General features: G+C 54.1%; 1 protein-coding gene across 2 annotated transcripts; it reads right to left on the bottom strand.

Moving 5' to 3' along the window:
- Positions 1–749: 749 nt before the first annotated feature.
- LOC142818825 (signal-regulatory protein beta-1-like) lies at positions 750–10761 on the bottom strand. 2 transcript variants are annotated; one of them, XM_075900923.1, is made up of 6 exons: positions 10631–10761; positions 6643–6984; positions 4918–5232; positions 3372–3722; positions 2680–2771; positions 750–1512 (listed from the first exon to the last, which is right to left on the bottom strand). In XM_075900923.1, the coding sequence occupies exons 1-5, from the start codon at positions 10701–10703 to the stop codon at positions 2683–2685; spliced, it is 1170 nt and encodes a 389-aa protein (XP_075757038.1). In that variant the 5' UTR covers positions 10704–10761; the 3' UTR covers positions 750–1512; positions 2680–2682. The 2 variants fall into 2 exon arrangements, with proteins under 2 accessions (XP_075757038.1, XP_075757037.1); XM_075900922.1 differs by lacking the exon at positions 10631–10761 and adding an exon at positions 7727–7874.
- Positions 10762–19904: the final 9143 nt, after the last annotated feature.

Genomic DNA, 19904 nt, shown 5'->3' with positions numbered 1-19904 from the left:
GGCCACTCATCATTGGCAAGGGGTTGTGGACTTGCTGCTTTTCTCTATCCTGGCTGCCTCGCTGCAGCCCTAGTACCCTGTGGCCTTGCTTTGGGCCCTGCAGCCTCTGAGCTTGCCTGGACAGAGCTTCTCCAGCTCTGCCTGCCTTTCCCCAGTCCTGCTCTAAGTCAGGCAGCCTCCAGCTTCCCTGGCAGCCAGGTCCCTCCTGCTCCCCAGCCAGAGTAAGAGTCTCTCTCCCTTCTTCCCTCCTGGAGTCCTTATTAATACAGCCCACAGCTGGGCCCTAACTGCAGCTCTCTGCTGCAGCTCCTTGCTCCATAGCTTCAGCCTTCCAGCCCTCTCCCTGGGCTGGGTTTTAACCCTTAGAGGTTAAAGGCAGATGTCCCATCACAGTCTTGCAGAGACTCAATACCCATATCTGAAGGGCATACCTCTGGCATAAAGAACTTTTATTATTACCACAATATTCCTGTTGCAAGCATAATGACTAGATGGAAAAGTAACAAAATAATATACTCATGGAGGAGAAATTTACCATGGGCCAGGAACTTCGTTACAAAGGAGAGCAAAACCCATTTTTAAATGCACAGACATCAGATCCCATTTCCCTAACCATAAAACAATAAAACCTAACAGATTTATCTCACATGGCAGGAAAACACGCAGGGAATATTCACTGCTGCCTTTGAGGTGGGACATGCCAGTGGTTCAGGGGCAGATCAGCCCAAGACTCTGCAGTGCGGGGGGGGGGGGGGGGGAGTTGAAGCATTGCCACAGCAGTTTATTTTCACACAGAAAGTATCACAAAGACACCTCCTGCTTCCTCACCGCTGGAGGCTGCAGGCAGGAGGCTGCACAGGCAGGAGGCTGCAGGCAGAGTCCATGGAGCAGCAAAGGCCACGTAGCCCTGCATAGGGTCTGTGTTCCAACCACCACGGGGTGCCAAAACACAGACCAGCATGGGCACCTATGGGACCCGGCGTTGCCCTCTGAGACTCTCTCTAGGCCATTCCACAGATAGGGAAGGGCAGAGCCAGCGGCAACAGCACAAGACTTTCTCTCCAGTCAGATCACAGTGTAGCAGCTACAAGACACCCAGCTCCTATCAGCCCGGGGAGTGAGAGTCTGAGCCTCTGGCCAAACCTGCAGGGCTCAGGAGACTAGCTCCAGGGCCACCAGGTCCCACAGACACACTGATCTACATGACCAATTTGCATTTCACCCCGTATGGTATTCCACGTGTACTGGCTTCAATCTCTGTAGGGAAGGACAATGCAAACACTGCAGAGGTCTGGGCTGAAGGGAACAGGGAGGAATCCTTCCAGCTGCTGCGCAATCTGTAGGCATGAGTGGGGGGTGGTTACATCCCAACAGGGACCTGGGCTCCAGCTGTCCGGCCAGCAGGGATCACTGCAGATCACGAGCTGGCTCTGGGATCGGGAGGAAGCAGGCTGCAGACAGAGACGTTGGCAGGTGGAGAGGATGCGAGAACATCAGGGAACAGACCAGGGGCTGCAAAAAGAAAGAATCCAACAAGTGAGTGAGGAGAGTCAGTCAGCAACCCTGCCCTTGGCAGAAACCCAGCCCAGGAGTAGTCTATAGGGCAAACTGCTCTAGTTTGCTCTCTGTCAGACCCACCACGCCCTGAGCTGGGGATGGCCTGGGGAGCAGGAATGTCCCGCTGGGTGCTTAAACCAAGGGGAGATTTACTTGGGGTGCTGGCTCACCTGCATTTCCAGTGACTCAGATCAGCCAGCACCTGTATTCCCCCTGCATAGAACGGGGAGGGTCCCTCCAGGGCAGAGATCAGCACCCCCGAGGGACCGTGTCACAAGCTGTGGGGTGAGGATCAGGCTGAGCAAGGTGGGATGAGCTGGGGGATTGTCTCTTTGGGGACAGACACAGGGAGCTGGGCAGCAGTGAGTGGCAGCTGGTTATCAGCAGTCTCAGGGCTCTGGAACGAAGGAGCTCGGTCTGTAGCCATAAATGGTTTGCTGGGACCCTCTGTTCAAACCCAGCACAGGATCAAGGTCTTGGCAATGCCTGGCTGTGCCCTGGAGTGGGGCTGGTTGGGGTAAGTGCCCTGCGGCAGGATTTCCAGCAATAGGGCTGGGGCAATGCACCTGACAAAAGGGAAGGTGGAATTGATTCCCTGTTTGCATCCCTGGATCCTGCAGGTTTCCCTGACTGACCTGGATGACTGGGACAGAGAATCCAGTGCTCACCAGGGGCCCTGGACTGTGTCCCCTGGGCCTGGGGAAGCCTGACCACTCCACCCCTGCCAGCTCTACACAGAGCTCACCCCAGCCAGCAGCACCCACACAGCGGGCAGAGCAATTCATTTCCCACTTGCACCCAATCCTTGGGGTCTCTGATGCCTGCTAAGGGCAGCAGCTAGTGCCCAGCAGGCTGGTCCTCTGGGGTCATTGGACTTCATGGAATGAGACCAAGACCCTGAAAACCCACCAGGTCACTAGTGATCTGGGCCAGCCTGGGACAGGGAGGGCAGGTCTGTGTCCTATGAGCAGCCCCAGAGACCTCCAGCAACACCGACTCCCTGTGAGGTTTGAACCTTCCTGCTCTGCTCCTGGGCTGCAGCATTAAGTGCAGTTCTCTCTGGTTCCTTTCTAATGCCCCAGAGCAACTCAGAGATGCTGCATTTCCCTGGTTACTCCTTACGCCTCAGGAAGAGGAAGAGAGGAAGGCTCCAGTCAGCATCTTCTCCAGGACGAGCCCGATCCAGAGAGCCGGGCTGGACAACAGGCTCTGACCTGCAGTGGAAATGCCTCAGATCAGCCCACGGCCAAGAGCCCTTCTGGTTCCCGGCCATCTCGCCCTTGCGCCAGGCACCTTCCATGTGCTGGGCGAGTTCTCTCCTGGTAACAGCCGCTTGGAAATGGCCTCTGCAGAGTTTGTGCAGCTCTGCCTGGCAGCGCCTCCCCTCCCCCCCCACAGGCTGTAGCCTGGCCCCAGGGAGCCAGGACTCTGGCGTGGAGCCCTCGGGCTTTGCAGAGCAGGAGGACAAGGGCTCAGGAGCCGCCTGTACTTTTATCTGAGAGCCTCAAATCAGCTACATCCATGAGCTGGGGGAGTCCTTGGGGCACCAGCTCTGCAGAGGGACCAGGTCTGAGTTCCCCTTCATGGGACATTCACACGCTCCAGGGAGTATCAGCCCTGGGCACAGAGAGTGGCCACAGCGACATTTCCTGCCCTTCCCCTCGCCCCGGAGAGCAGAGCTAGACCCCTGGATTAAGAGGCACCGGTACCCTGAGGAGCTGCACTGGGGGGCTGGGTGAAATGGCCCCTGGGCTCCACAGAGGAGACCCGGCATTTCCTAGCAGGAGCAGGGGTGGCGCCAGCTCCACGTTTACCTGCATCAGATGAAGCGGGATCTTTGCCAGGCTCTGCAGGCAGCAGGGAGACTCTCAGCGTCGTGCTGTCACTGACGGGGGGCTGGGAATCGTGCACAGCCCGACAGGTGAACACAGACTGGTTCCTCTGCTCGGTTGCTCTGACCTCCAGGGAGCTCTGCAGCGTGAACGTCCCGTCTGGATTCTCCGTCTGGAGGGAGGGTTTCCCCAGATCCGTCTCATTTCCATTCTCCAGCCAGCTGAGACTGGCCCCCTGCGGGTAGAACCCCTCCGCACGGCAGGTGAACGTCACAGACTCGTTCCGTGCGACCGGCCCCACCGGGTCAGAGCCCACTTGCAGCCTGGGTGGAACTGACAACACACAAACACCCTGCGCTCGGCATCGCCTGAAATTCCCCTTCTCCTGCGGGGCTGGAGGGAAATTACAGGGCTGGGCCGATCGACCTTCCCGCTGCGCCCACGTCCCACCTGGCCCCAGGGCCCTGCCTGGAGCATCTTCAGCTCTGACTGGAATCTCTTCCTTAAGCCGGGCTCGTCCCGCCAATCCTGGGCATTCTCTCCCCTGTCCCAGAGGCCCCATTGCCCCTTGCTGAGCAGGGCCCTCTCTGATCCCCACAGGCTTTGCTGTCCCACATGGGCAGGGGTTGCCTGTGCACAGTGATGACACTTGGCCCGTCCACAGCACCTCCCCTCTGAGGATCTCTAAGCATCTCCCCCAGCGCAGGAACTAGCCCTCCCCATTGCCCGGCAGGTGGGTGAGCAGGAGCCAGGCGGCTCTGGGATCCTTCCTGGAGGCTGGCAGGCACATTTGAACTGTGATGAATCTACTGCCACTCCCCCTCGGTGCACAGACCCCTGCTCTCGCCCCCGTCGGCGCCCAACCCCCTGCCCTCGCCCCCCTTGGCACACAGCCCCCTGCCCTCACCCCCCCTCGGTGCACAGCCCCCTGCCCTCGGTGCACAGCCCCCTGCCCTCGCCCCGCCTTGGCACCCAGCCCCCTGCCCTCGCCCCCCCTCGGCGCCCGGCCCCCTGCCCTCGCCCCTGTCGGTGCCCAGCCCCTTGCCCTCGCCCCTGTCAGTGCACAGCATGAGGGTTCCAGTCAGACAGGACAAGAGCCTGTCAGGGCAATGCTTTAAAAAAAAGAGAGAGAATTTATTAGCTGAACTCAAAAACGTGCTCCTTCTGTCTCCACCTTCCTAGCTGGAAAAGTGCCAGAGGCTGGGAAACATCATTTGGGGGAGGGGATCTTACCAGGTTGCCGACAAGGACTAACTCCCACCAACCCCATGCACCGCTCCCAGCACATGCCTACCGACCCCTCACCTCCCCGGCGCTGGAGCAGGGGACATCCCCACACAAAGGGAGGGTCTCTAAGTTTTAAGGACCTGAGAATGAGATGGGCACTGGGCAGTTACTGGACCCAAATCTGGATTCCAGTGTCTGACACCCACCAAACGTGCAGCTCAAAGAAATCAAAGGGCAAAGAACCCATCTCAACCCTCCCCTGAGCAGATCTCCCGGAGATCTGCCTTGGCTGGGCTCCTACCTCGCAGGACGTGGCTGAGGTTGTACGTCCCACGCAGGGAAGCCGCTAAGGTGCTGTGCTCTATCTGACAGGTGAGCTGGGAGCGGGCATCTCCTGCGCTCAGGCTCAGCCCCACGGTGCTGGACACGCTGTAGGAGACGCTCTCGTGTTCGGGGAGAACCTTGGGCTGGGGGGCCGGCAGTGGGGCCCCATTTTTGAGCCAGGTCACAGTGATGTCTCTGGGGGAGAATCCTCCAGACGTGCAGGTGAAATTCACTGGGGCGCCCGGCTCTGCCCTGCTGGGGGGGCCGGACACAGACGGGGCCGACGGCCTGGCTGTGGGGAGAAGCGTTTATCAGCCAGGCAGAGAAGTGGGTTGTGCCTATGAAAGCTCAGTTGATACCATCTACATGTTTTGTTTAAGGTGCTGCCATACTAGTCATTTTTTAAGTTTTTCCCTCTGTGACTGACAGCCCACCCTAGCCCCTTCCTCCCGGGGCCTGCTCCCCACAGGACAGCCTGACATCAGGGAGCCATGCTGGGGAGGAGAAGGTCGAGGGGCAGGTTAGGAAAGTCCTTGCTATGAAGGGGCCACAGCCAGAGAACTGGTGGGGGAGGGGAGACCTCTCTCCTGCCCAGAAAGTGTCTGGCCCCAGCTCAGTGCTGCAAATGTGGTACTAACTTCTTTTCTTTGGCCGGGGCAAGGTGTTTATTAGCTGTGGGGGACTGGGAGGAGGCTCCACGCCCAGTGCACCCGGCTACATCCTGCTTTTTCTGCTTGTGCCGCTGCGCCAGCCTGCCTGGTCCCTGCTCCCGTCTCCATGGGGGCTTCCCAGGGCACTGGGCAGGGAGACTAAAACCCTGCGGTGCTGGGAGCAGTTCCCTGGTAGGCCAGTATAAGGTGTCCCAGCTTACCAGCAGCTATAGCTGCTCCTTTGGAGGCGACGAGTGAGCAGGGCCGGATTAACTTTTCTCGTGGTCCAGGACTTGGATTTTGTGGGCCCTCCTAGGCTCCAGGTTGGTGCCAAAAATGAAAGGTTCAGTGTGTGGGCTGGGGCTGGCTGTGAAGGGGGGAGGGCTCTGAGTGGAGATGCTGGTTCTGGGGTGGGGCTGGGCATGAGGGATGTGGGGTTTGGGAGGGGATTCCAGGCTGTTGCCAAAGGGTTTGGAGTGTGTGTGTGGGGGGGGGGGGGGGGGCGGTGTCAGGGAGGAAGGTTGGAGTAGGAGGGGCTAAGGCTGGGACTTTAGGTATGGGGTGTGGAAGGGAATCAGGGTGTGGGAGTGGGCTCAGGGTTGGGGTTACAGGGTATAGGAGGGGGCTCATGGTGGGGTGGGAATTGGGGTGCAGGGTCCTTACGTAGTGTAGCTCCCATTTGGGAGGGAGGTGGAGAGGTGGCTCCACATGGCCCATGCTGTCCTGCAGGCACGGTTCTTAAGCTAGTGCTACCAGTGAGAACTATCTAGACCACACCAGACACCCCCCTCCTACCAGTCACCCCCGCTGCACATGGCAGTTCATATCAGTTTGGGGGTAGCAATTCCTGTGGCTAGAACAGAAATTTCCCCACCCAAGATCCACAGCTGGCCCCTTCACCCAGGGACAGGTCTCCTCAGTCCCCACTTTGCTTCAGTCTCGATGGGAAGCCCAGCTCCTCAGTTACTGTCTGGGCTGAGCCGGGTTTGTTCCCCTCCCTGGTACCGGCCCCGGGGGGAGGGGCGTGTGGCCGGCTGGGAGCTCGCACTCACCGCTCACAGACACGGCCGTGCCAGCGCCGGATCCGATCTCCTCATCGGCTCGCAGCCCCTTCTTGAACTTCACACAGCGATAGGTCCCGGCGTCCTCGGGGCGGGTGTCACTGATGCGGATGGTGAAGTTCGTGTCAGATCTATCATCAGCCCTCGTCACTCGGGGGAATGATCCTTTATCTTCATAAACCAGCTGGCGGGTGGGGCCCGAGCCCTTGAACCACTTCACAGGTCCTGCCGGAGGGTTCCCAGTCACAGAACAGTTCAGGGTGAGAGTCTCTCCTGCTGACACCGACACGGCGCCCTGGGTCTGCAGCACCTGGAACTCCTGGGCCCCGGCCCCTGGAAGGAGAGAACAGGCCGGGCTGGGGGAGGCTGTTGGACAAGCCCCATCCTGCAGCAGCAGGGAGCTGAGTCCCACACCAGGGCACCGCTCTTTGGATCCTGCTCCCAGCCCTGCCCAGAGCCGGCCCCAGCCCAGGGAGGGGCTTTCACTGCCTGAGGAGTAACTCTGTGTCCTTCCACAGCGCCCCCTGCAGGCTGCCCGAGAGCCACGTTTCCACAGCTCTGCCCCGGCTCCTGGGAGCCACAGGGACCAGGCAGCTGTTGCGCTGAGTGTGAGCAGGGGGCTGGGCAGAGACAGAATTTCCTGGGCACCCGCAGGGATAGTTATTCTCAGCAGTGACCACAGGGGGCAGAAAGTGCCCAACCCCAGGGAGCAGCTGCCCACCAGGTCATATGGGCCCTGTCACCCAGGGCTGGCCTCCGTGAACAGCTGCCCCTACCCCCTGCCCTGAGCTGTCTCCTCTCCCTTGAGCCCCCTGACACCTCCCAAGCTCCAGCTCTGATTCCTCCACCCCCCATGCTGCCAGCCCCTGCCCTGTAGAATATGAGCAATGCCAGGCAAGTCTTCTAGAAAAGAAAGACATACAAGCAAAGCTGCAAGTCTGCTGATTCCAGCACCTGGACACTAAGAAACATCCCCAGTAGTGTGAGAATCACAATAAAATCATAAGCGTTGGCAACCCGGAGACACCTTGTGTCTTTTACAGCCCTAGCCCGACAGGCCAGGTGCCCCTGGTACCTGTTAGTGCTCCTGCTGGAGTGAGCACAGCACTGGACTCAGACCCATGGATGGAGCTGGCTCTGGCATGAGGAAGGCAGCATAACAGACCCTCCGAAGGGAGGCAGGTGTGCTGGGCACTGGAGTGGCCTAGCGGTAGGGCCTTCATCTGGGAATCAAAGGGTGTTGGGCTGAAGTCCTGCTCCTCTGAGCAGCTCTAGTGGTGCTCCCTCCCCTGCCCATCCTGGAAGCAATGAGACCGCCAACACAGGATAAGAGACTCTCCCAAGGTAGGGAAGTGGGGTGGGCTCTGGATTGCCATGGTGCTAGGGCATTTGCTTGGGGAGCACAGGGCGGTGGGCTTGAGTCCCAGCCCACCCATGCAGCAACTGGACAGCCATCACCAATTGCCCCAGGGATGGAGCTGACTCTGGCATTAGGAAGGCAGGTGAAAAGGCAAATTCAGGACTCTTCTGAGCATCCCCCCATCAGAAGGGGCCTGCCCAGCAGCTGTGGGCTGAGGGCACTGTGCTGCCTTGGCTTAGGGCCCTAGCTGGAAGCAGAGCAAGAGCAAAGGGCAGCAGCTCAGGGTGCAATGCAGGTGGCACCCAGGGCTCAGCACTAGCATGGGGACTCTGCAAGCTCTTTTTGCGAAGTGCAAACAGCCTTGTCCTCGCTCATCTCAGCGCTGGAGGAACGTGGCAGCTGAACAAAGTCACGGTGCACCACAACCAAATTCCACATTGAGAACAGCTTTTGAATTGTGAGTCTGCATGTGCTGGCCCAGCCACAGCTTGGCATGCCAATGTGCCAGGCACTGCACAGACACGGAGCAGAACAACGTATCCAGCACCCAAGTGCTGATAGGTGAGAAGTCTGTTTTCATGGGGCTGGCGGGTAGAATTCCCAGCCTCTGGAGACAGACCCTGTCAGCCGACGGTTAGGGCAGTGAGTGGTGTGTGTGTGTTATACACCCGAGACTTCAACTGCTGAGACCGGGGTCCCTTGCAGCGGGCAACCTGGAGGAGGTTGACGGGTGCCCCTGTTCTGCCAACTGACGGTCAGGGTAGTGAGTGGTGTGTGTGTGTGTGCTATACACCCGAGACTTCAACTGCTGAGACCGGGGTCCCTTCACAGCAGGCAACCTGGAGGAGGTTGACGGGCGCCCCCCAAAAAGAATAGTTTAACGTCTGTGACTTTACTGCTAGGACTGGGGTCCCATCGCAGAGGGCAGCCAACAGGCTCTCAGACATCCCAAATTTATAGGAAGAGCTTATTACACCTCAGATTTTAGCTGCTAGGATACAGAAATCCCTTCGCAGAGGGCAGCCTGGGGACGCTGAGAGGTGCCCCAACAGATTTGCACCTGGGAGTGACACAATCCAAAACGCCCAAGCTCTTCCTATATTGTCCCTTATGACCGGCTGAAGTTCTTTTAAATTGTGCTTGGTTCTGTTACAGCAACTGAAGGAGTCAGGTTAAAGCTTAAACAGTTACTATTTTATTGTTACAGGGTAAACTTAGTTGTTAAATGCTACTGCTGTGTTACAGATAACACAGCCACTACAAAGGACAGGACAGAAGTTACACTAATAAGTCACTTACAGGTACCATGAAACCCTTTTGGTTTTCTGAGCTCTTATTAAATGCATGCAAAATAGACACATAGCAGGTATATATTCTCACCCCTGCGTTCCAGACTTGGCGTGGCCAGCGTCTTTCTCTCAATCCCTCGGGAAGAAGTAGGGCGAGGTTGGGCGTCCCACAGACCTCGGGAGACAATCAATACCTGCCAGCAGGTGTAGATGATTGGAGCTCAAATGGGGTGGGCTACTAAGCCCCTCTTTATACCCCTTGGGTCATGTAGGCTTCTTCCTGGTCTCAAGTGGCCAATTAGGAAAAATGGCTTTGAATGCCAAGTTTCCCACGAAGAGTGCAAAGCATAATTCACATCTGGAAAAATGCAGACAATGGGCACCTCTGGTATGTGATGGGTGAAGATTCCTCTCCTGGGACAGTGCAAGCGTGTCAATTACTGGTACTAGCCATCACGGCGACGGGAGGCCTCCCAGTCGTCAGCTAGCCCATTTACTGTCTGGTTTCTGTTTATGGTAGAGTCAGGGACAGGCAGCACACCTGCATTCCCAGGGCATCAAAGGCTGACTGCCTTTCTCTTGCTCTCTGGGTGGGGGGGGGGGCGGAAACCAAGATGGAGTTCGTGTCTGGCTACAGACCCCCACTGGCTTTCATTGAACTCGTGCATGGAGCCCAGCAGAGTAGCTTTCGCTGTGCCTGCAGCAAGAAAGCACCGCACTGTGCGTCAGCAGCCCGGAAAGAAAGAGGAAATAAGACTTGGTTTGAAAGAAAAAGCAACAAGCCCAGAGGCGCCTTAGGGATGAACAATTTTATTAGGGCTGAAGTTTTGGTGAGTTGCAACTCACTTTGTCAGATGTACTAAGGGAAAGAAAGAGAAATGGATGGTCGAGGTACAAAAATGGGAGTGCTACATTAGAGCTAATGCAGTCAGGTGGGTGGGTGGGGATAAGAAAGTCTGAATACTGATCACACAATAACACAGGGAGTGCTATTACCCCACCATGGAAAAGGAGAACTAGAAAAGATCCCTAGACGGTAACAAACATGAGACTAGATGGTTCGTGCCCATGTGCACATTATATAGGTGCATTGGTACCATCTATACCTGTAATTTTCTACCCCTTTTCATTGGTGAGCCCCTAAAAAATTCTGCATGGAGGGGTGGATACCTGTGGGAGTTTGAGACAGTCTACGAACCCCTGGAGGCCAGAGACTACAGATGAGAAACCACTGTCCTGTGGTGCTGGCAGCCTTACACAGCCCTCTGAGACTGTGTTGTCTGCAGTCCTACATGGGGCCACAGGCTGAAGACTACTGCTCCATACTCACCAGAGATTGCCAAGAGAAGACTCAGTGCCAGGCATGGAATAGACAATCCAGAGACCGGGGTTGAGGTAGCCATTGTGATGACAGCGGGGACTCTTTCAGCATCGCTGCCTTTGCTAGCTCTCCTTGTCTGCAGAGCTACGGGGAAGCACAGGGCTCCAGTTCAGCTCACACCCTACCACGGAAGGAAGCAGAGAGTGTTAGATGGCCCCAACCTCCAGTTTTGGTCAGAGAACTATTAATGTTCTTTGCTGCCTTCTCACAGCAAAGCGGCTGCTGTTCCACGTTCTTTCACAAAGCTTCACTTTCTCCAGTCCTTTGCTCTCCTGGGTGTAATGGCCCAGTGGGCCCAAGCAGTAGAGCACTCGTGACATGAGCCCTCACCTAGATCCAACCCTGGGCCCTCAAATGGGCCTTTCCAGTCTGGCTCAGACATGGAACTGAGACTATAAGGGCCAGTCTGGAGCCAGAGATTCCAGCCTGGCATCCCCATTCTCAAGAAAAAGAATGTAACCCTTCTGCAAAGTAGTGCCAGCAGCAACCAAGGCTGAGTTCAATATCTAGGCCCTAGAGTCTAGGGGTTCCTCTCTATCCATCCAACACAGAACTGGCTCGAACCCCCACCCAGCAATCTGGGAAATTCACACAACATTCCTGTGCACCTCTGGAAGACAATGCTTCCCCACTCGCACAGAGTCTCTGGGTACATCTACACTGCGACACTATTTTGAAATAACTCGTGCTATTCCAAAATAACTTAATCTGCATCTACTCAAAAGGCAGTCATTTCAAAATAGCGTCAAAAATATTTCAAGCTGGAGGACTTCTTACTCCAACTACTGTAATTCTCAGGCTACACTGGCATGATTTTCCGAAAATGCTTTTAACGGAAAAGCAGCATAGTATTTCCGGAAAAGCACTGACGATCTTACATGAGATCATCAGTGCTTTTCCGGAAATTCCAGAGGCCAGTGTAGACAGCTGGCAAGTTTTTCCACAAAAGCAGATGATTTTGCAGAAAAAGTTGCCAGTCTAGACACAGCCTCATTGTATGAGGAGTAAGGGAAGTGGGAGGAAGAGTGCTCTATTTCGAAATAAGTGCTGTGTAGACGCTCCCCTGTTTTGAAATAAGATATGCAATTGACATAGCTCACATTGCGTGGCTTATTTCAAGTTAAACCCTGCAGTGTAAACACACGGTTCAAGTAGGAATAAGGGATCTTGCGGAAAAGGGTTTATTTTCCGCAAGATACCTGTCTAGACTGGCGCTTTTCTCCGGCAAAGCCCTGAGCCGGAAAAAAGTGGCAGCCATGTTCATGCAAATGCCACGGGGAAAATTTAAATCCCCGGGGCGTTTGCAATTCCGAAGTGTCTCATTAGCATCCCTTTTCCGGAAAAGGGTGCCAATGTAGACACAGCCCCTGAGTATAGAAAACTTCAGTAAAAGGGGAGGGAAATAATGTTCCATTAATTTGGGAAAACATCCCAAAAAAGCTCATAACCAAAACCACAAGTAAACGTCCCAGCTGAAGCAGATCGGGCAAGATCCTTTTCCTCTCAGGTTCTTAAATCCAGCAATTTAGAGGTCCCCTTCACCTGCCCAGCACTTCTCTGCACCCCACTCCCAGTTGCTGCCCTTAGACAGGGCTGACCCAGAGTTCACAGGGGCATCCGCAGAGTTCCCCTCCCATCCTGAGCGGGGGCAGAGATAGGAGACATCTCACTCACTCCGCAGGTCACTTGCCATCCACCTGCTCACTGCTCTCTGGCGCCACCCTGCTGGCCACTCCTTACTCCTTTCCATCGCTGCCTTGCTGGCCGCTCCTTACGCTTCTCCATCGCCGTCCTTCTGGCCACTCCTTACTCCTTTCCATCGCTGCCCTGCTGGCCACTCCTTACGCTTCTCCATCGCCGTCCTTCTGGCCACTCCTTACTCCTTTCCATCGCTGCCCTGCTGGCCACTCCTTACGCCTCTCCATTTCCACCCTGCTGGCCGCTTCTTAAACCTCTCCATCGCTGTCCTTCTGGCCGCTTCTTACACCTCTCCATTTCCACCCTGCTGGCCGCTTCTTAAACCTCTCCATCACTGTCCTTCTGGCCGCTTCTTACACCTCTCCATTTCCACCCTGCTGGCCGCTTCTTAAACCTCTCCATCGCTGTCCTTCTGGCCGCTTCTTACACCTCTCCATTTCCACCCTGCTGGCCGCTTCTTAAACCTCTCCATCGCTGTCCTTCTGGCCGCTTCTTACACCTCTCCATTTCCACCCTGCTGGCCGCTTCTTAAACCTCTCCATCACTGTCCTTCTGGCCGCTCTTTACACCTCTCCATTTCCACCCTGCTGGCCGCTTCTTACACCTCTCCATTGCCACCCTGCTGGCCGCTTCTTAAACCTCTCCATCGCTGTCCTTCTGGCCGCTTCTTACACCTCTCCATTTCCACCCTGCTGGCCGCTTCTTACACCTCTCCATTGCCACCCTGCTGGCTGTGAGTCACATCTTTCGCTGGCGTGTGCTGGATTTGGTCTGGGGCAAACCTAGTGATTTCAGATCTTAGCCCAAAGTATAGTCCAGTCCAGGGCTGGGCAACAGCCTGTCAGCGGGTCGGATCTGGCCTGTCTACCTCTTTCATGTGGCCCACACAGCAGCTCCCAGCCACACCCCATAACATATTGCCTGGGAGCCGGGGACATACAAGCTCTTTCCACTGCTTCTATTTAAAGGGCTCACACTTTCCCCACAGCTGCCAGGCAACGCGTTAGTGGTGGGGCCAGGAGCTGCAGGTCCTTTCAACTGTGTGAAAGTGTGACATAGTGTGGGTACCTTTCTGGTTGCTATGCTGGGCAGTGGGTTGTGAGTGACCTCCACTGGCTGCTGGCTGCAGCATGGCCCAGCAGGGCAGGGGATGAGTCATTATGCAAAAGGGGCATCGAACCTGTCTGACCAGTTATCTCCCAGGGAGCGGAACAATGGGAAGAAGGCAGAGTGGAGCCCTGGCTTGGGGCAGGGCTGGAATGATTTAGGGTATGTCTACACTACCCCCCTAGTTTGAACTAGGCGGGTAATGTAGTCATTCGGAGTTGCAAATGAAGCCCGGGATTTGAATTACCCGGGCTTCATTTGCATGAAGCCGGCCGTTGCCATTTTTAAATGCCGGCTAGGTCGGACCCCGTGCTGCGCGGCTACACGCGGCATGGACTAACTAGTTCGGATTAGGCTTCCTATTCTGAACTAGCTGTACGCCTCGTGGAACGTGGAACGAGGTGTACAGCTAGTTCGGAATAGGAAGCCTAATCCGAACTAGCTAGTCCGTGCCGCGTGTAGCCGCGCGGCATGGGGTCTGACCTAGCCGGCATTTAAAAATGGCGCCGGCCGGCTTCATGCAAATGAAGCCCAGGAAATTCAAATCCCAGGCTTCATTTGCAACTCCGAATGACTACATTACCCCCCTAGTTCGAACTAGGGGGGTAGTGTAGACATACCCTTAGTTAGGTTTCTGGCTGGGATCATGGAGGAAGCAGCCTAGGCAAAGGGCTGGGATTTAGGGGCCCAGTCTCCCCCATCTCAAGGGGGGCTGAGGCATCCTAGGCCTGCCCTGAAACCAGATTATATCTGTGCTGTGCTGTATCCTGGAGAAGCAATAAACTCCCTCTATTCTACTGGCTGGTGGAGTCTGTCTGTGCCATTACGGGGGTGCAGGAGACGGAGAAACCCCAACGCGCCATCACAGAAAGTAGAAAGAATTATACTGTAAGAGAAAGAATGAAGTATGCTGCAATAATTGATTAAGTTGAAGGAATACTATTTGTCTCTGAACAGGAAGGAGAAAAGTATGTTAATGTTGTTTGTAAGTATGCAGATCAGAGTGCTAGCCAGGTGGGCCTGGGATAATAGGAAAAGGAACATTGGGGCTACGTCTACACTGGCCCCTTTTCCGGAAGGGGCATGTAAATTTCAGCAGTCGTCGTAGGGAAATCCGCGGGGGATTTAAATATCCCCCGCGGCATTTAAATAAAAATGTCCGCCGCTTTTTTCCGGCTTTTAAAAAAGCCGGAAAAGAGCGTCTAGACTGGCCCCGATCCTCCGGAAAAAGTGCCCTTTTCCGGAGGCTCTTATTCTTACTTCAAAGTAGGATTTTGGGCACGACAGGGATCTTTAGCTTGGGTACAAGAAGCGTTGTTGCAGGGTGAATGGGGAAGCCAAAACAATACCCCTGAGGAATAGTGAGTGAGAGAGAAAAGAGAGAGAAGCAATCACCTTGACAATGAAAGTTATTTATTTCTGGGTAGTGAATATATATATAGAATCATAGAACCATAGAGCTGGAAGAGACCTCAGGAGGTCATCAAGTCCAGCCCCCTGCTCTAGGCAGGACCAATCCCAACTAAATCAACCCAGCCAGGGCTTTGTCAAGCCGAGACTTAAACACCTCTAGGGATAGAGATTCCACCCCCTCCCTAGGGAACCCATCCCAGTGCTTCACCACCCGCCTAGGGAAATAGTTTTTCCTAATATCCATCCTGGACCTCTCCCACCACAACTTGAGACCATTGCTCCTTGTTCTGCCATCTGTCACTACTGAGAACAGCCTCTCTCCATCCTCTTTGGAACCTCCCTTCAGGAAGTTGAAGGCTGCTCTCAAATCCCCCCTCACTCTTCGCTTCTGCAGACTAAACAGACCCAACTCCCTCAGCCTCTCTTCGTAGGTCATATGCTCCAGCCCCCTAATCATTTTGGTTGCTCCCATATATATGGGGAGCCAAACACACAAAACAGTTACAATATTAAATCTAACAGTTATATTAAATCTCAATTGAAATTGTTTACAAATGGCAGGGCTAGCAAACCATATAACAGCTCACATAGGGCAGGGTCAAGAGGCTATGCTCAGAGAGAGGTTGGGAGGGTGGAGGGGGGGGAGAGAGAGAGAGACCTCACCACTCTGTGGAACTTGCACTGTTCCCAGATGGTGATGGGAGCTGGGGGTCCGGAGGACAGGAGACAAGTAGAGCAGAGCCCCCAGCACCATCAGACAGGAGATGAAAAAGTCTCAATGCAACTGAGAAAGTTTAAATCCAGATATCTTGGGCAAGGGTAGGAGTTTTATAGGGACTGGACAATAGTTCGAGGAGGACACTGGATTTGTTTATGGGTAAACAGAGGCGAGACTATAGAGACTGATGACACCTGGCTATGGGTGTTGTTCCTGGAACAATTCACAATACAATGAGGCAGTTTCAGTATTTTGGATGTCAATAGGATCCATTACTACGATTGGTCTGATAATGACTAATTTGGGTGTGAGCAGGCCTGGGCTCATTAGCATCTGGAGCAGAGATTTCCCATCAGGCCGTGCTTCTCTGCTTTCGGTATCCCATAGTTCAGTGCAGTTCCTGCTTTAGAAGAGCTGGTCTCAATTCTGTATGCTGATGGAGATGTCTCTCTGTGCTGTCTTCAATGCAGATGAGGCTGGGGTGTTTCCTTAACTCTGTCATCCTTGCCTGAAGGAGTATAGGGGGTCTTCCCCTGCCTTTTTGTTGCTTTGTCTGTGATTCAAGTAGAGGCCTGGGGGAGGGGGATGGTTTTCCATGAGTGTCACTCCCTGGCTCCCCAAGAGCACAGGGCGGACAGGTGGTTCCCCAAGAACACAGAGCTGGTGGGTAACAATCCTTCAGGCCTGAGCCTTAGAGAGCAGCCAGCACCAGATACAGAACTCTCAGAAAGAATTTTACTTAGGCTGTGTCTACACTGGGAAGGTTTGGTGACAAATATGCTGTTGACACGCAAAAGTCACCAAAAATAAAAATTGGTCAAACCAGTTTTTCTGCCTCCCATTGTCAACATTTCATAGAATCATAGAACACTAGGACTGGGAGGGACCTCGAGAGGTCATCGAGTCCAGTCCCCTGCCCTCACAGCAGGACCCAGCATCTTCTAGACCATCCCTGATAGACATTTATCTAACCTACTCTTAAATATCTCCACAGATGGACATTCCACAACCTCTCTGGGCAATTTATTCCAGTGTTTAACTACCCTGACAGTTAGGAACTTTTTCCTAATGTCCAACCTAAACCTCCCTTGCTGCAGTTTAAGCCCATTGCTTCTTGTTCTATCCTCAGAGGCCAAGATGGACAGGTTTGCTCCCTCCTCCTTATGACACCCTTTTAGATACCTGAAAACTGCTCTCATGTCCCCCCTCAATCTTCTCTTTTCTAAACTAAACATGGCCACCTTGCTTTGCTCTGTTGACTAGGGAGTGGGAAATGTGGGCAAGCATCCCACAGTGCAGTATTGTGGGGAGGCAGAGCTGATCCCTGCACTTCCTGGGATTCCCTGGTTCCTCTGTGAGCGCTCTACGCTGAGGAACGCCAAAGCACCACAGCGCTCTCTCCAGCCCTCCCTGCTGCGTGCCTAGTGCAGGGCAGAACAGGAGCATTCCAATGACTTGCTCTTTGTTTATTCCCCAAACTGATCAGCTCACTTCCTGGAGCTCTGAAAGCGGTGGGGGGGGAGGGGTGCAGGGCAGCAGAGATCACAAAACACTGAGCAGAGCCATCAGGGCAGGCATTGTGGGATACTGGTGGAAGCCAGTTCTCTTGACAAACTGCAGAGTCCACTCTGGCTCTTTGTGACCAATAAATGGAGGGGAAAAGATAAAAGTCTCTCACAGAGCTGGAAGGTTTTTTTGCCAAATTAGGTGGGGTTTTTTCTGATAAAAGTCACATTGTAGCATAAACGCTCTCACGGTTTTGTCGCCAAAAGGCAGTTTTGGGAGATAAAACATGCCCATGTAGATAAGCCCTTAGAAAGAAACTGGCGCCACCACCCCCAGTTCACTGCACCTCCCTTGGTGTATTTCCTGTCACTGAGCTCTGCAGAAGATTGGGGTTTGGGTTTGGTTTCTGCAGGGATGTTGTGGCTCAGTGGGCTCCCCGCCCCACTATAATCGCAGACCAACTGAGACCAGATGGGGATAAGCAGCAAAAGTCCAGAGCCTCTTAAAGAGACTCCCCCGCTTACTTGGGGGATCATGGAGCGGGTGGTGCATTCACACGCTTGCAGTTCACATTTACAAAAATCCTGCATATGGGCCTATGTGTGTGTCTATATATATATAACTTTCATGGGCAAAACCTACTTCCTCAGATGAGAAGGTCATCTGAGGAAGTGGGTTTTACCCACAAATACTCATGATACTATATATATTTTTTTGCCTCTAAAGTGCTGCAGGAATCCGGACTATTCATTTAAAAAAAAAAACCTTTAAAAACAACCAATAGTATAGTAGCACTGTAAAAACTAACAAAACATGTCGATGGCATCATGAGCTTTCGTGGGCACAGCCCACTTCTTCAGATGACTGGAGTGTTGGAAGTCCAGAGCCAAGAATAAATAAGGGAAGGGGAAGAGAAGGAAAAAATTGGAGGGAGGGAGGAAGAGAACATTTGGTAGATAAATTTCAAAGGGACAGCATAGAATCATAGAACCATAGAGCTGGAAGAGACCTCAGGAGGTCATCAAGTCCAGCCCCCTGCTCTAGGCAGGACCAATCCCAACTAAATCAACCCAGCCAGGGCTTTGTCACGCCGAGACTTAAAAATCTCTAGGGATGAAGACTCCACTACTTCCCTAGGGAACCCATTCCAGTGCTTCACCACTCTCCTAGTGAAATAGTTTTTCCTAATATCCAACCAGGACCTCTCCCACCATAACTTGAGACCATCGCTCCTTGTTCTGCCACCTGTCACTACTGAGAACAGCCTCTCTCCATCCTCTCTGGAACCTCCCTTCAGGAAGTTGAAGGCTGCTATCAAATCCCCCCTCACTCTTCGCTTGCAGACTAAACAGACCCAACTCCCTCAGCCTCTTCTCTGTAACAGGAGAAACTTAAAAACCAACAAATAGTCTATTACAGTGGTCCCCAACCTTTAGAGGCTGCCGGGCGCCAGGAGGCTCCCGGGGCCGGGCCCCCCCCCTGCAAGCGCCGGAGGCCAGCGCTCCCTCCAAATGCCACGCACCCGGGTCCGGCGTCCCCTCCTCCCCCAAGCACCGCGCGCCCAGGCCGGCGCTCCTACTAAGCGCCGCGCGCCCGGGGCACGAGCGGCCAATTCGCGGTGCTCCCGGGGCCGGCGCTTACCATGCACCCCAGCCGGCTCCGGCATACAAATGGCCGGGCGGACGCACACAAATGGCCTCGCGAGCGCCATGGTGCCCGCGGGCACCGTGTTGGGGACCACTGGTCTATTAGCACCTTAAAGACTAAATAGTTAAAGAGGCTAATAAGAACCATTAGTATGCACTAGGACAGGAAGAGTACTAACAACAGATTCTACACAGACATTAAAGAACCATTGGCGCCTTCATTGGTTGGTTGGTTGATTGATAATGTGCGAGCCATCCCATATCAGGACTCAAGACCATTTGCATGAGAGTTAAACTTGAGAATGAAGTGGAGTTCCAATCCTTCCCTGTATATTTGGCTTGTGGAATTGGTCTGAAACAAAACAGCAACTTGTAGATCCAGATCCCTTAATGAGTGTCCAGGGAGGTTACAGTATTCCCCGACAAGTTTTTGTGTGTTGCCCAGGAGTGGCCCGAGGCTAACTGTGGCAGCTGGTGCCCCAGGCAGAAGGCTTGATCGGCACCCCACCTGCACGGCAGTCAATGGCCATGATGTAATCACGGGGCGCCCCGGCACCCTGTGATGTCATCATCGGGCACCTGGTCCGGTGGCACCCTGGGCAACTTCCTAGTTTGCCTAGCCTCACGGGCTGCCTCTGGTGTTGCCTTTTCTGATGTCAGATTTGTGTCCACTAATTCTTTCCTCCCATAGGGACTGTCCAGTTTGTCCAATATATATCTCAGTGGGGCATTGCTGCCATTTGATGGCCTAGAGCACAATTAATGGATGTGCAGTTAAATGAGCCTCTGATTTGGTGGCTGATGTGGTTGGGTCCAGTGATGAAATCGCTTGTATAGATGTGTGGGCAGAGTTGGCACCGGGGTGGATTGCAGGGATGTATTCCTAGATGCTTATGATGTAGCTGTGTAGCATGGCTACCGGAAGGGATTTGTTTCAGATTAGGGGGGTTGTCTATAAGCGAGAATAGGCCTTTCCCCCAAGGCCTCTCAGAGCGAGGGCTCATTTCCCAAGATAGGTGGTGGATTGTGGATAATGCGTTGGAGGGGTTTGAGTTGTGGACTGTAGGTAATAACAAATGGGATTCTGTTATTTTCTCTTTGGGGTCTGTCTTGAAGTAGTTCATGTCTGGGTACT

Source organism: Pelodiscus sinensis, chromosome 18 (genome assembly GCF_049634645.1).
Source record: "Pelodiscus sinensis isolate JC-2024 chromosome 18, ASM4963464v1, whole genome shotgun sequence".
NCBI classification, from domain to species: Eukaryota; Metazoa; Chordata; order Testudines; family Trionychidae; genus Pelodiscus; species Pelodiscus sinensis.
This window is presented reverse-complemented; position numbering and strand designations above follow the sequence as displayed.

What these genes read in the sequence shown, in the direction of transcription:
- LOC142818825 (XM_075900922.1), bottom strand. Translation starts at nt 7,874, where the DNA reads ATGAAGGCCCTACCGCTAGGCCACTCCAGTGCCCAGCACACCTGCCTC. An exon ending in TCCAGCAGGAGCACTAACAG is followed by an intron (nt 6,985 to 7,726) that starts GTACCAGGGGCA and finishes CTCTCCTTCCAG; the next exon opens with GGGCCGGGGCCCAGGAGTTC. An exon ending in CACGGCCGTGTCTGTGAGCG is followed by an intron (nt 5,233 to 6,642) that starts GTGAGTGCGAGC and finishes TTCTCCCCACAG; the next exon opens with CCAGGCCGTCGGCCCCGTCT.